The sequence below is a fragment of the Rhipicephalus sanguineus genome, unplaced genomic scaffold (assembly GCF_013339695.2).
Source record: "Rhipicephalus sanguineus isolate Rsan-2018 unplaced genomic scaffold, BIME_Rsan_1.4 Seq484, whole genome shotgun sequence".
Lineage (NCBI taxonomy): Eukaryota > Metazoa > Arthropoda > Arachnida > Ixodida > Ixodidae > Rhipicephalus > Rhipicephalus sanguineus.
Genome location: NW_023615352.1, coordinates 491,311 through 506,316, shown reverse-complemented (window position 1 = coordinate 506,316; position 15,006 = coordinate 491,311). Strand labels below are relative to the sequence as shown.

The following is a 15,006-nucleotide window of genomic DNA, read 5'->3' as shown; positions in this document are numbered from 1 at the left end:
GCGGCAGCTACAAGTGACGATGACGTCCGCTCAAGGCCATAAAGCGTCTGAGCATGGTCTAGCTTGCTCTAAAAGACAATAGTGATGGATTTGGTGACGTCTACCCGAGGAATAACAAGCAAGTCGTATTTTGGATGAAAAACTTGCTGTTGTGGGCATCAGAATTAGGCCATCGTCTGATTCAAAACCTCGCTAAGAAATGAGAAGACGATGCAATCGGAGTGCGGTAACGCTATCACGTTTCAATCCTATTGGGGAGGCTCATCCATCCCCTTAGCTGCTCCTAGTATTGTTGTGACAGGAGAGAGAGAGAAGAAACTTTATTAGCACTTGGCCGGCAGCTTGTTCTTGGTGGCCTCAAAGAAGTATATATTATATATATTATATAATATATATATATATATAATATAATAATATATATATATATATTATAATATTAATATATTGTTAAGACGTTATTGACGGCGAGATTGACGGCGACGATGCACAACGACAGAGCGCAGACTCGCAGACTCTCACGAGCACGAGCACGAGGGGCGTGCTCTCCGAGGATAGGCGAAGAGGGTGACCCACTAGGAGGCGCTTGAGAGGACGACCCATTAGAGCGTTCCAATGCTTCTCTACAATTACCCCGGGTACGAAAAGGGAGCCGCCTGGCGACCTAACAGCTGGTCACTATGAGCGGGTCATGGTAGGGCTTGAGGCGCTCCACGTTGACAATGTCGCGCCCTCGACGGCGCATGTCGAAGATGGTTCAATAGGTTCAATCAGGTAGTTGACCGGGGATGTGCGTTCGACGACACGGTAGGGGCCTTCGTATTTTGGTAGTAGTTTGGAAGAGAGGCCAGTTGCAGTGGTAGGAACCGAGAGCCATACGAGCGCTCCAGGGAGGAACGTGGGTGCAGAAGTGTTGGTGGCACTGCGAATGCTCTTCTGCCGCTCTTGGTCCTGCGTAGTAAAGGTCCTGGCTAGCTCGCGACACTCCTCAGCAAGTCTGGCTGTGGCAGAAATAGGCGCACACTCCGATCGATCCGGCGTGTATGGAAGGATGTGTCGATTGTGTGCGACGGGTGCCTGCCGTACAATAAGAAAAAGGGTGAGAAACCAGTGGTGCTTTGAGGGGCGGTATTGTAGGCGTAGGTGACGAAAGGCAGAATCGAATCCCAATTTGTGTGATCGGCGGCGACGTACATCGATAGCATGTCGCCGAGCGTGCGGTTAAAGCGTTCGGTGAGGCCATTCGTCTGCGGGTGGTAAGCAGTAGTTTTGCGGTGAACAACGTTGCACTCTTTGAGGATGGCTTCGACGACTTCCGACAGGAAGACACGGCCTCGATCGCTGAGCAGCTCCTGGGGTGGACCGTGGCGCAGCATGAACCGGTGGAGCAGGAAGGAGGCTACATCGCGCGCTGTAGCCGCGGGGAGGGCGGCAGTTTCGGCGTATCGCGTAAGGTGGTCTACAGCGACGATGGCCCAGCGGTTACCAGCCGACGTCAGAGGAAGTGGCCCATACAAATCGATGCCAACGCGCCCAAACGGCCGGTCAGGGCAAGGTAAAGGCTGTAGACCTGCTGGTGACTGGTGCGTTGAAGCTTTGCGGCGCTGACAATCGATGCAGGAGCGAACGAACTTCTGCACGTAGCGGTACATCCCTCGCCAAAAGTACCGTTGGCGAATGCGGTGGTATGTTTTCGATACCCCAGAGTGCGCACACTGCGGATCAGCGTGGAACGATTCGCATATGTCAGAACGGAGACTGCGGGGTATTACTAGTAGCCACTGGCGGCCGTCGGCGTTATTGCGTCGGTGAAGGAGGTCGTCGCGAATGGCGAAATGATGGGCTTGACGACGCAACGCGCGAGTGGATGGTGTTGCCGATGGATCAGTGAGCAAGTCTATCAGTGAAGCGATCCACTGATCCTTGCGCTGTTCGGTAGCGATGGTGTGAATGTCGATGGAAGAAACGGCATTGTGAGACATTGAGCTGTGGGTATTGTCGTCAGGCAAGGGGGAGCGCGAGAGTGCGTCGGCGTCAGCATGCTGGCGTCCGTTGCGGTACAGCACGCGGATGTCGTAGTCCTGTAGGCGAAGTGCCCAGCGGGCGAGGCGGCCTGATGGATCCTTCAATGATGACAGCCAGCATAGTGCATGGTGGTCGGTGATGACATCAAATGGGCGACCATACAAATAAGGTCGGAACTTCGTAAGGGCCCAGATAATCGCCAGGCATTCCTTTTCGGTGACGGTGTAATTAGTCTCGGCTTTGGTAAGCGTACGACTTGCATATGCCACGACATATTCAGGGAACCCTGGCTTGCGCTGCGCAAGGACAGCGCCAAGGCCAACACCGCTGGCGTCCGTGTGTACCTCTGTAGGGCCGTAGGGTCGTAGTGGCGTAGTATGGGAGGCGACGTCAACAAACGACGGAGCTTCGCGAAAGCTTCGTCGCACTCTGACGACCACGAATTGAGCGGCCCATTACTTCCGAGGAGCTTCGTCAGCGGCGATATGATAGTCGCGAAGTTTCGAATGAAGCGCCGAAAGTAGGAACACAGTCCTACGAAACTGCGCAGTTCCTTGACGGACGTAGGTTTGGGGAACTCGGTCACGGCCCGAAGCTTGGCTGGATCGGGGAGAATACCGTCCTTGGACACGACGTAACCGAGTATTGTCAGCTGCCGTGCTGCAAATCGGCACTTCTTTAGATTCAGTTGCAGACCGGCCTCGCTCAAACGCGTCAAAACATGCCGCAGGCGTTGAAGATGCGTGGAGAAGTCCGGAGCGAAAACAACGACGTCGTCGAGGTAGCATAAGCATGTGTGCCATTTCAGGTTGCGCAGAACGGTATCCATCATGCGCTCAAAGGTGGCGGGCGCATTACACAGCCCAAACGGCATGACGTTGAATTCGTACAAGCCGTCGGGCGTGACAAAGGCGGTCTTCGGTCGAGCGTCATCAGCCATGGGTACTTGCCAGTACCCTGAGCGCAAATCGAGAGATGAAAAGAATTCTGCGCCTTGCAGGCTGTCAATTGCGTCGTCTATTCGCGGTAGTGGATACACGTCCTTGCGAGTGATCTGTTAAGTCGTCGGTAGTCCACACAGAACCGCACAGAACCGTCCTTCTTCGCCACAAGAACGACAGGAGACGCCCAGGGGCTGTTAGAAGGTCGAATAACATCGCGGCGAAGCATCTCGTCGACTTGCTCGTTGATTACACGGCGTTCTGTGGGAGATACGCGATATGGACGTTGCCGCAGTGGCGGCTGGGTGCCAGTGTCGATGCGATGCGTAACGGCGGACGTGCGGCCGAGAGAAGTTTGAGCGACATCGAAAGAAGAGCGAAATTCTTCCAACAGGCCCAGAAGCTGGGAACGCTGGACTGGCGTAAGGTTGTCAGCAATGGAGGAACCAAATACATCAGCGGGTGATGAACCAGACGTGGAAACAGCACCGAGCGTACTGGAACTGTGGCAGTGCATTTCATCTGGTTCGTCCATAACTTGTGCGTCTTCGAGGGGTTCCACGCTACCGAGACATTCCCCTTGCACCAACGTGACACTGTACGGGGGATTGATAACAAAAATAGAGGTGCTGCCCTGAGTGACTTGCACGGTCGCGAAAGGCACCAGCAAGCCTTTCCTCGTGCAAACACGGTCAGATGGCGAGAGGAGTGCAACGGTGTCGGAAAGACTTGCGCAGTAGACTGACACCGCCGTTGACGAGTTTGCAGGCACCTTGGTGTCGTCTTTGACATGTACCTTGCCCGCAGCCGATGGATTGTCTGCCGGCGTCCAATCAGGGAACGGTGAGAGCTCTATTTCGGCTGGTGCGCAATGAATGACGGCGTCGTGGAGGGAGAGAAAATCCCATCCTAGGATGACGTCGTGAGAGCAGGCTGGAATTATGATCAATTCGACGGCGTACAGAGCATCCTGAATAATGACGCGGGCGGTGCACACCGCTGTAGGGTGAATACTTTGGGCGCTGGCTGTACGGAGGGAGAGACCGGAAAGTGGCGTCGTCACTTTTCGCAGTAATCGGCTAAGTTTGGCGTCCATGACGGATACGGCGGCTCCAGTGTCGATAAGGGCAGATGCGCGAACACCGTCCACAAACACGTCTATCACGTTCGATGGGCTTCGCTGAGGGCTTTCGCAGTTCGATAGCGTCGCAGCCCTTGCCTCGTGGACTGCGACGACTAGTTTTCCTGGTCACGTGAGACCGGACGTGGCCGCATGGGCGACAGTGAGCGACGTCGTGGAGACGGTGACCGGCGGGTAGATGTTGCGGCGCGGGACGTCGGTGACATAGGCGGCGCTTGGTCATAATAAGGTCGGCTTGATTGGCTGGGGAGGGCTGATGCGACCCGAGGCGGCTCCATGCGATTGCAGTAGCGTGCGACGTGACCGGCGCACCGCACGAGCAGAAGCAGGGGGCGGTTGTCGGAAGTGCGCCAGCGGTTCGCGGGTCCCATCCATGGTCGCAGAACGGGACGGACGAGACGGCTGCTGATATGAGGCATTGTGGGCAGGAGTCGGGGCCTGGGGACGACGTCGACGTACGTAGGCGGCACAGGCGCGTCGAAGGCCTGGGGTACCGACGACGCTTCGGCGTAACTTCGCGGTGCAGCCACAGAATCGCTGGGGGGCCTGGCTACAGCTTGCGCGTAGCTTAGTGGCGCATGCACTGGAGGCGGTTGGTGGTATTCAGAATGACCTCTGCGATTTCCTGCTGAATCGCTCGGCGGAGAGGAGGCAGGAGGGTAGTGGGTGCTGGTCAACACGCTGCGGGGAGCGAAAGCCAGTAGAGAGATCTGGCGGGCAATTTCCTCACGCACGAACGACTTGATTTCGGCGAGCCAAGGTGGAGTGGTCGGAAAGGCCGACAAGCCCGCGAGATCAGCATCGCGTGATGGCGGTCGACGGGTCATCAGCGCTGCCGGCGCAGCTCCTCGTAACTTTGGCACAGCGTGATGACCTCTGCCACTGTGCGAGGGTTTTTGGCCAGCAGCATGGTGAAGGCATCGTCGTCGATGCCTTTCATAACATTCCTGATTCTCTCAGACTCCGGCATGCTCGCGTCGGCTTTTTTGCACAAGTCAAGGATGTCTTCAATGTAGCTCGTGAACGATTCACCGGCCTGCTGTGCCCGTTCACGCAACCGCTGTTCGGCTTGCAGCTTACGGCTTGCAGCAGGGCGGCCAAACACGTCGACGATGGCGGTCTTGAAATCGGACCACGTCGGGAAGTCGGATGCATGGTTGTTGTACCACATGCCTGCCACACCCGCGAGGTAGAAAACCAAGTTGCTCAGCTTGCCTGCTTCGTCCCATTTATTTGGGACACTCACCCGTTCGTAAATCGTGAGCCAGTCCTCCACGTCGGTGCCATCCGCGCCGGTGAAGACAGGAGGGTCACGGATGCGGGGGGCACCCGGACAAGCGGTCGGAGCAGGAGGCGGCGTTTGCTGAGCGGCGTCTTGCGGCATGGTAGATGGCACGGTTACGGGATCGAAGCTCCAGGGCCTCGAAGGAGACCGAAGTTGTGGTGACGGTACAGCACTCTCCACCACTTTGTTTAAGACGTTATTGACGGCGAGATTGACGGCGACGTGCACAACGACAGAGCGCAGACTCGCAGACTCTCACGCAGACCGAGGCGTGCTCTCCGAGGATAGGCGAAGAGGGTGACCCACTAGGAGCGCTTGAGAGGACGACCCATTAGAGCGTTCCAATGCTTCTCTACAATATATATATATGGAAACGGTATACACCTCCAACAAACTGTTTCTTTGTCGACGTTTCACCGTAGACCGATCGGTCTCCGATCGAAACGCTGAATTTCATTACTTCGGATTATTACCAGAGACCTCTTTTTCGAAATTTAAAGGCCACAACGGGTTCTTCAAATCAAGGACTTCAATTCTCCGGTTAGACATAACCTCCGAACTTCATTATTTAGAGAGTCAATTATTTAACTTTTTTAATTACTGCCTCAAATGATGACTTTAGCAATCTTAATATGCCTGCGGCTGCATAAGAAGTAACTGTGAAGACGTCGAACATGTATCGCCTTTCCCGGATGTTTGAGGATTTCGGACACAATTCGCGGACACATTTCCTTTAACATTCGTGTAACATTCTCATTTGTTGCTATCGTATTCATCGCTTCGCCCTTGCGGCGAAACTGCTGGCCTTTTGTCTAAAAACTGTGGCAATTTAAGTGCTTAGCACTTCAGTTGCCCTGCTTGTCGTTCGCCCATCTCACGCGGCGTGATCACGCTGAAAATAAAGTGATCAATACAGGCCTAAAACAAGGCTAGCAATGCTCAAAACCGGATTAAAATAAAGGAACGTCTAAAATACTATAATTAACAGATGTAACCAAGAAGTAATTGCTATAATTAACTTCAGATCGCTAAAACACTTCGGAAACATGCGCCCGACACCCGCGCCGCACAAGAGAGGGCGCCACGGCCTCGACAAGTCCGCGATTGCTCCTCCCACCGGCGCTCCTCCGCCGACATCTGAAGGAGGAAACAACCTGACGGAACTCGCTACAGGCGACACGTATCACAATTGCCGTAACAAGCAGGAACTCGATAAAGCGCAGCAAAAAGTAGCGCGTATTTCGCACTCCGAGTTTGCAAATTTCCCTAACAAGATTCTACTCGTGCCGGGGAAGCCCTACATGCTTACCCCAAACATTGACGTCATCGACGGTTTGGTAAACGGAGCAGTGGGAACGCTACGAACGGGAATCGCTGGGTTCCCGTGCTACGCACTTCTTCAGGTTTCACAGTAATGGAGCTGCATTTAGCGCTACACCAACCACCACACATTTTTTGTGGTGCTGTGTGCTCCCACGCTCGGTAGTGCTGTTTGCTCCCGACCTCACGCTCGGTTGTTTCTGAGCGTTCATCTGGAAGGTGGTCCCATAATGTTCTGAAAAAGCCTCTGGGTGCACCTTAACTCACCCCTTGATAAGGTAGCCTGGCATCCGCCGCTGCTGTGGGAGAGAATTGCTGCCGCAGGGTACGTACCAGTAAAATAGGTACACGCGCATTTCTGGCGCAGAGCTCGACACAACAAAGTTTGTAGTAGGTTGTAAGGGCTCCCACCCTTTGATAAATTGGCGGCATGGTATCGCCAGGCCTAAATATAAAGCCATTCAGCTTTTCTTTCTGGCGGGAACCCCCGATTTTCATTCCTTCAAACCGTCGTGATTTTTCAGTCACAACTAACGAAGCTGACGCTGACACCGAAATTTCTGCGACACAAGCTCTCTTTACAGGATTAACAGTGTACTTGTCTTAGCCGAAGGGACATATACAGATGACGACATGCCACTCCGTGATGTTAAATCACGGTCCCATTTCCAACAGATTGCGCACATTTTAGGGGATACTTGGTCTCAGCAGTGCTACTGTACTCACCTTTGGATCGGCGATGACAGTAATCGCTATGCAGAGCTTCCTCCTGAATCCTTGAGGAAGTGCCCGGGGGAAGCTGTTTATGTGCGGCCCGAAGTGAAGCGACTTTATTATAATCTCGACCTGCTCGGCGATGGTGTCGGTGGAGATGCGTTGAATCTACGGAACAGCAAGAGAAGGCACCCTATTCTCCGGAACTCTTGAAACAAAAGCCGTTATTTCGCGACTCTCGCAGGTGCGCTACATGTATTGACAATTTAATGAAAAACCGTCTTCCAGATTTCTTCTCCGCCTATCGGCGTATCTCTGTGAACACACTCTTTACTGAAGATCGCTGAGAATCGGACGTACTCGTGAGTGAACCTGGGTGTACGGATGAGTCGTATATTTGAGAGTGAGCGCGAGCGACACCACCAACTGCAGAGCACCGTAACGGCGCTCGCTTCGCTCCCACGCACTTCAGCATAAATTTGGTCTTTCCTGCTGAGCACATCAGCTGCCTTGCGTCCGCAGCTGCAGTGAATAATAATGGCGTGCACCTCTATTAGAGAGCGCTAAGACAAAGGTTTATCGGAATAATAGACACTGTCATAAATTTTTTCACAATGCTTCTACATAACATATTTCCGGAAATAAATATGCCAACTGTGAAACATTAACATTGCTTCGCACTTGAGTAAAACTTGGTTTTTCGCTATTAGTGTTTGGTCCCTTCACACCTAGTCGCGCTTCAATCGCAGCACCCATAAATCCCCTTGCTGATGTCGCTGGCAATATGTTCTGAACCGCCTTTCGCCCGAAGCTTGGCGACCTATTATGATCGACCTTGCCCTGGCCGCTCGCTGTGCCCTGTTATAAAGCATGTCCGCTTGCGGGGGCATGCTCAGTGGCCCACGCTGCAGGGCATATCACTGCCACTGGGGACGAGGGCGAGGATCGTTATCGCCGTCCCTGCATCTGGGCAGCTCTCTGATCGCAGCTCTCGCTTTGCAGTTGCAGCTCTTCGATTGAGAAATCGTTGTGTACGCGCAGTTATTTGTTACGCACACTGCAAAATCTCAGGCTAGAGTCACGAACACCGTAATACAAGTCATAACGACGTTCCAGGAGCTGAGATTGGAAAACGCCTACGCCGTAGCTGCCGAAGCACGGGTTACCGACGCCACTTACCGGTTTTTTAACAGAATATGACACCGTCAGGCAGCGCCTGACGGTGTCACATTAGCATTTCATAGAAGACTCGCAAATTTAAAAAACACTCACGATGGCGAAAAAGTAGAGGTGTTCGTAGACGGTCAGCTCATCGTATAGCATGTTCCTCTGAGGGCAAACACGCACGTTCTCCAGCGCGTCGTCGTGGTTCTTGATCAGGTCAAACCCTTCAATGATGGCCGTGCCGTACGTCGGCCTCAAAAGCCCTGCGAAGTTTACGTACAGAAACACGCATCATTTCACGCCGAGCCTTCTTCAGCCTCTTCTTTCGAAATATAATAATATCCGGAGTTTGGCGTGCCAAAACCACGATATGATTGAGGGATGCCGTAGAGGGGGGGGGGGCTCCGGAAATTTTGAACATCTGGTGTTCTTTAACGCACAGTGTACGGGCCTCTAACGTTCCGCTTCTATAAGAAGATGCGACTGCCGCGGCTGAGATCCAACCCACGACCTTCGGGTCAGTCGGTGTAAGCGTTAGACATTGTTTCACAGTTGTCCAACAAGACCCGCGCACTCGGTTTCCCCTCGAACATGCACGAAAAATGTTGCAATGTTTAGTACCATTGAGTCGCACAAAAAGGTATGAAAGCCAGTAAGACGTCTCACCAATGAGAATTATACCACCACGCCATCTAAGAATGTTATGCATATGCGCCTGCATGTTCTTCTTGCTTCGACTTCGGCTAAACCAAAGGAAAGGCACATGAACTTACCGGAGAGCATGTTACAAATGGTAGACTTGCCCGCGCCATTGTGCCCCAACAGTACGAAGATCTGGCCATAGTAAAGCCGCATGTTCAGATGGTCCACCGCGAACTTCTTTCGGTAGACCTGTGACGTGAACGATAGTTGCTATATTATAGCATGCCGCCTATTAAGTGCGGTAGTCTTTTTATAAAAGCCGCGCCGGCATAACAAATTCACTATATTGGCAGGTATGAAATTCTAGACATTTCTTCGCGAACACAGGCTCTTTGACCGTTTTTTTCTATCCATATCTAGCCGCCTACGTGTCGATGTCGTCGGCGTCGTCTCCTTAAATTGGTGTAGTATATCACTATCGGCATAGGAGGTCATGAGTGATCTATTTTTTAACGAGGTTTAACAGGTCATGTCATGAATAACATGGCGTGCCCCTCGCCTATGCTATGAAACCCTTTCTCACCATCACATGTGGTGCTTACCCGCTTACCGTGGTTCACGGTATGCTGGTATGTGCCACACGTGATTCACAATTCATATCAACCGGCAACAGCGTACGCAGACATTGAACATTTTGTAGGGCACATTGCGTGTGTCGAAAAAGAAAAGTACACAGGGATTTTTAGTGTTGGCGATATTAATACAGAACAAAAATGCTGGCAAGCAGTTCTCCAACGGCGCATAGCCAGCAACCACATGGTACATATCGTAAATCTATTTCGTCACCAGTTGTGATCACGCCTCAGTAAACATCACTTGCTTTGGTGGCTTATCTAACGTCAACTGTGGCTGCAAAAGGTATGGAAGCTGTGCAGGAACAATCGACGTTAATTGTCTGTGCATGCGAGCAGGGTTCACTACAAAAGACACCACCACATGTCCCGCGCGTACGCATATCGGTGATCGTTGTCAGATACTTTTTGTCTGTGCGCACAATTCTTGGCGTTTCCAGCTCAACGGCGTACTGAAGAATAAAGTGTGAAGGTCTTGTGCCGTTGCCACAACTGGCGGAGCAGATCTCAATCATGCGCTGCTTTCTGCTAGCCTAACCGATCCATTGCGGCAGCTTGACGGCGCGCAGACCACGCAGAAGGCAGTGCAGCTCAACCCGTCGAGTACGCTGCCGTCGCTAGCAATGGCTGCGCGATGGACTAGATTAGGACAATCAGTGCCTAGGAGTAGGGTAACACACAACAGCCCGAAATTGCCGTGATACAAGGTATGTTGCTTAATATGTGTTACCAATTATTTGATGATGCTGCAGCTAAAGTCTTACATAATTTTAAGATACCTTGAAAGTGTGAAGCAGCGCACGAAGACAAAGAAAGAAAAGTTGGTTCGTGAAGTGCGCACCGGCTCTCTGAAAACGTAGCCTGAACAGGAAAAAGATGCCGAAGTAAAGAAAAAAATATGCGCGGTATTACTTTATGCGCACAAAGGAGCTCGTAATATATAGAACGTCGCAAGCAGGTACGGCTTGAAAGTGGTTTTTCGTGCGCCAAACAAACCCGGCAAAATGTGTGCCACGCTGGATCGCGAAATATCTTCCAAGAAGAATTGATTTGGGTTCGCGAAGAAGTACGATGTTATGTTTCCAGAGTGTAACTCTCGATGTGGACTGTTTGCTTCTGTCACTTCGAAATGTACGCCGGCCGAACTGGCCAGTGCATTAACAGACAACTTCCGGAGCACAAATGCTCACTAACAAACACCATTCGTTCGCGCATTAACGGGTATTCCTCAGAATGTGGTTGTACGCCGCTTTTCACTGCAACAAAAAAATGCTTTCAAAACACAGGGATCCCCTGACCATAGAAATCATCGAAGCTTTCCTTATCAATGAACGGAAACAGGATTATACCAGCCATGCATGACTTGCACTCAGCGATTTTGAAGTTTATTTTTTGGAAGTTTCTTCGTATCAGTGAAAGTCATGGTTGCACGCGGTACGCTGGTATGTATGTATGTATGTATGTATGTATGTATGTATGTATGTATGTATGTATGTATGTATGTATGTATGTATGTATGTATGTATGTATGTATGTATGTATGTATGTATGTATGTATGTATGTATGAATGTATGTATGTGTAATCATTTATTCCTTTTCTGTCTTGGCTCCGTGCGCTGCTTCACACGTTCATGTGAAGGTGTAGCGGTAAAAGGGTGCCAGTGTGGCGTGGTGAGCTAAACCTCACGATTATTCGGAATAGTTTGCTAGAAAAATACACTGGTAATCAAAAATTGCTGAAAAAGACATTTGACGGTAAGTACGAAAACGCACAGAGTGCATAATCATAGTGTGCCGGCATCGCAAAATATTCCGAACGGTAAGAGTGCTGACACTTCAGTGTACTGCGACGAAGCCAGTGCGCAGGCGCATACCTTGCACAGATCGATCACCTCAAGCACAAGCAGGAGATGACGCGGTTCCTCCTCGAAATTCTCGTGACCTTCTTCCTGCGAGTTACTGCTCTCCTGGCTACCCGCCACTTTGACCTCCTCCACGACCACGTTCCAGTAGCTTGCCTGCCGACGGACGCAGAAGTATCGTCATTCATATACAGATACACACAGGTGCAAGACACACATAACAAACGCTTAAAACGGGTCATGAAACACTTCACTAAGCAATCACCGAATGACTCTAGTATCGGAGTTTATTGCCCCACGAATCGATTGCCGCAAAAATTTCTGGAATCCGTCAAGAACCAGCGCAGTTACAGGGATTTGTCGCACGCTTTAAGCGTGCTCTCTCTTCTCTCGTCTCGACAGCGCGCTGGAAGCTACGCAGGGAGGAATGGCTCGGAGCAAAGAAAATTACGTCAGCACGCCTCGTGACCTTGAGCGCGCGTGATGAACCGCGTAGCTCTCTCCCGCTCCGCTTCCTGTGCACGAGTGTGGCTCACTGTGTTATGTTAGCAGACTTCGGAGCGCGGCGCCGGCACGGCGAGCAACCCCGTGGCAAGAACCGCAAGTGATCCAAACACCCGCTGGTTATTTATGCCGGCTATTGGTCAATAGCGTGCTGTCTGCTCTTCGACGTGAAACGGCAGGCGCCGGCAGCTGTTTCTCGGCAGGAGTCCGGGAAAACGGCAAATTTGCTCACCGCTTCTAAACTCTTTTTGCCGCGGCCGACTGCAAGATTTGGCTGAGATGTTCGTAACAACGTGTGCTACCCGCAGGCTGTGTTTTCTTACAAGCTCGAGGGGTTGCTCTCGACTCATTTACGCATGTTAATTATGTTTGTTTAACTTTGTCTCTCTTTGAATTCCTTGAATCTTTAATAGCACCGTACGAAATAGTCCAGCTGTAAATCTTGTATCAGGTGTACGCTGACTGAGAAATGATCAAAATTCATGTGATACAATATTTGAGGGTGCTGCGCACTGTGGAAAATTCACAGCACTTTTTCATGGTTGTGCGCGCGATTTGCAGACATGGGGTGTGCTCACTTTTTCTTTGATTTGGAAACAAAAACTTATATACCCAATCAATTTTAGCGGTGTCCAAGCTTCACGGTCTCTTGCATGTTGGTCAGTTTTCCATGGTGTATTTTTTTTTTTCGTTCATTGCACTGCCTACAGACTGAACTACATTACTCACCCGTAGTAATGTACAGATGAGTTCATGCCTCTACATATGCGTTCATTTTCGGCTTGCGCCGGACTCATTCCTGCGTTACGTGGGGACTGTGCCACTCATGCGAACGCACCTTACCGACTTGGGCCATATACTTCCAAGCCACGCGTAGCACCGCAACCATTACACGTGTGCATTCAAGGCTTCTTCTACAAGGTTAGGCGTGCGTAGTTAAAGGCTCCTTTTCTTTGACCAGCACCATAGACAATTTGTACAGAAAGCTTGCACAAAAATAAATTCTGTGGTTTAGGCGTCGAGCACGTTGCAACTATGAGATTAGACACAGTATATAATCCGCATTAAATTGACAAACGTATTTCCAGTTACTCGTAACAGGCGCATTTTTGTTTTCTGTCTCCGTGGGAAATGTGGTCTGCATGGACGGTGTGCAACCCTTGGCCTAGAACTCAGCGGAACGGCGCAGTACCCTCTAGTTTCAATCCGCGCTTTTCGGTGGGCAACGTGAGGATGAACCACGATGACACGCTAAGCGGCCAAGCGCCTTGGCTAATGATCTACCGCTTCGTTTCGCTTACTCTTTTGCGATTCATTATATGTTTTCAAGTAACGTTAGAACATGAACTTCGCCACGCGTAAACGCGCACCATGAAGGGGAAGTGCAGTGGTAGAGGCACGACGTTGGTCCATGGTAGCACGGCCTCCAGATACCAGATGCCCAGAGAGAACACGAAGGCGCTGGCACCCATGCACAGCATGAGGGTGAACGGGGTCACGTTGTCCCTACCCAGAGCCTTCCGGTAGATGGCGGGCCAGCCGAACGGCACGTCTGCAAACGAGCGAGCCGAGAGTTGCATTGGGGTGCCCCGATGCGCGCTAGCCTGCTTGATGGAGGGAGGAGATGGGCGCGCATCGACACACAGGATACAAAAAGATTGGAAACAATGGGTAGTGTTATTTTATCTGCAAATAATAATGCATTGCGTACTAAATGTGCCGAAATTGAAGTTCAATGTACTCGTAAAGTAGCCACGGAGTCAGACTCAAAGGTTCGTCGGCTGACGGGTCGTTAAGTAGCCAATTTCGCGAAATTTCACCACCAGCGGCAACCCTGGCATAGTCATATGCGAAAGTAACATCGTTACATTGAAGACAGAAATGAGTGTTCGAATAACCACAGTCATCATATAAGTGTGAAAGTTGGAGCATTATAAGCAGATAGCGGTGGCAAAATAGTCAAAATAGCCGTTAGTTTTCTCGTTTTATCTGTCTCTGCATCACACATTACGCTTCGTGCACGTACTCGTTCCAGCCCTGCACATAAAGGTAAGACACAACCAAGAAAACCATGTGTAAACATTCTACGAGAGACACCGAGGTGAGGCTGATTGTTAAGAACGATCCAGCATGTGGTTCCGGGATGTGATGCGTTCTTCTCGATATCTAGGCGAAAAGGTTAGATGCTTCATCAAACACGTATATACCGCGGGTGCGCGTATCACCATGGGAAAAGTGTACGCCGAGCGAGCCGGGCATTCGGTCGCCTGCTGCTCGTTGGCACCGTGGGAGCGGTGGGAGCACGAAACGAAAAAAAAATAATAAAGACATGTCGCCGCTTCTTGACTATGCTTACACCGTAAACGCTGCACACATCCCAACGCATCTGCGTGTATCTCTACGCAAGAAATGTGAAAGGATTAACGCAGTGCAGTGTAGGTATTATCGAGCGGTTATGTATCGTATGTAGCGGCATGCACATTATCGCGTGCCGATACCGTCAGGACGTATTACAAACTGAGCTGCAGCAGTGAATATATTGTTAATGTTAGCAGTGAATATACTGCTAGGCCACTGCTGTCGTAGAAGGTGACTGGCAGGTGTCTTGCGTCGTAACGGTCTTTAGCACGAGCATGGGAGGAGAGAGTTCTAAGTCGCGCAAGTCGACGCGCCTCTTCGGCGCGACACAAAGTCTGCGCAACACTGGCATTCTCGTTTGTCGAGAAAGGAAGTATGGTGTCGAGAAAGGTTTGAGGATGACGAGCATAGAGAAGGAAA

The 15,006-nt window shown here is 51.0% G+C and overlaps 1 protein-coding gene across 1 annotated transcript in view; it reads right to left on the bottom strand.

Moving 5' to 3' along the window:
* LOC119377529 (ATP-binding cassette sub-family A member 7) overlaps positions 1–15,006 on the bottom strand; it is a 69,262-nt gene that overhangs the window by 38,067 nt on the left and 16,189 nt on the right. Inside the window, exons 5-9 of the mRNA XM_049411600.1 lie at positions 13,599–13,780; positions 11,737–11,880; positions 9,361–9,478; positions 8,696–8,850; positions 7,436–7,591 (exon numbers count right to left, since the gene is read on the bottom strand). Of these exons, the coding sequence (XP_049267557.1) occupies positions 7,436–7,591; positions 8,696–8,850; positions 9,361–9,478; positions 11,737–11,880; positions 13,599–13,780 (755 nt within the window). The remainder of the gene's footprint in view (positions 1–7,435; positions 7,592–8,695; positions 8,851–9,360; positions 9,479–11,736; positions 11,881–13,598; positions 13,781–15,006) is intronic.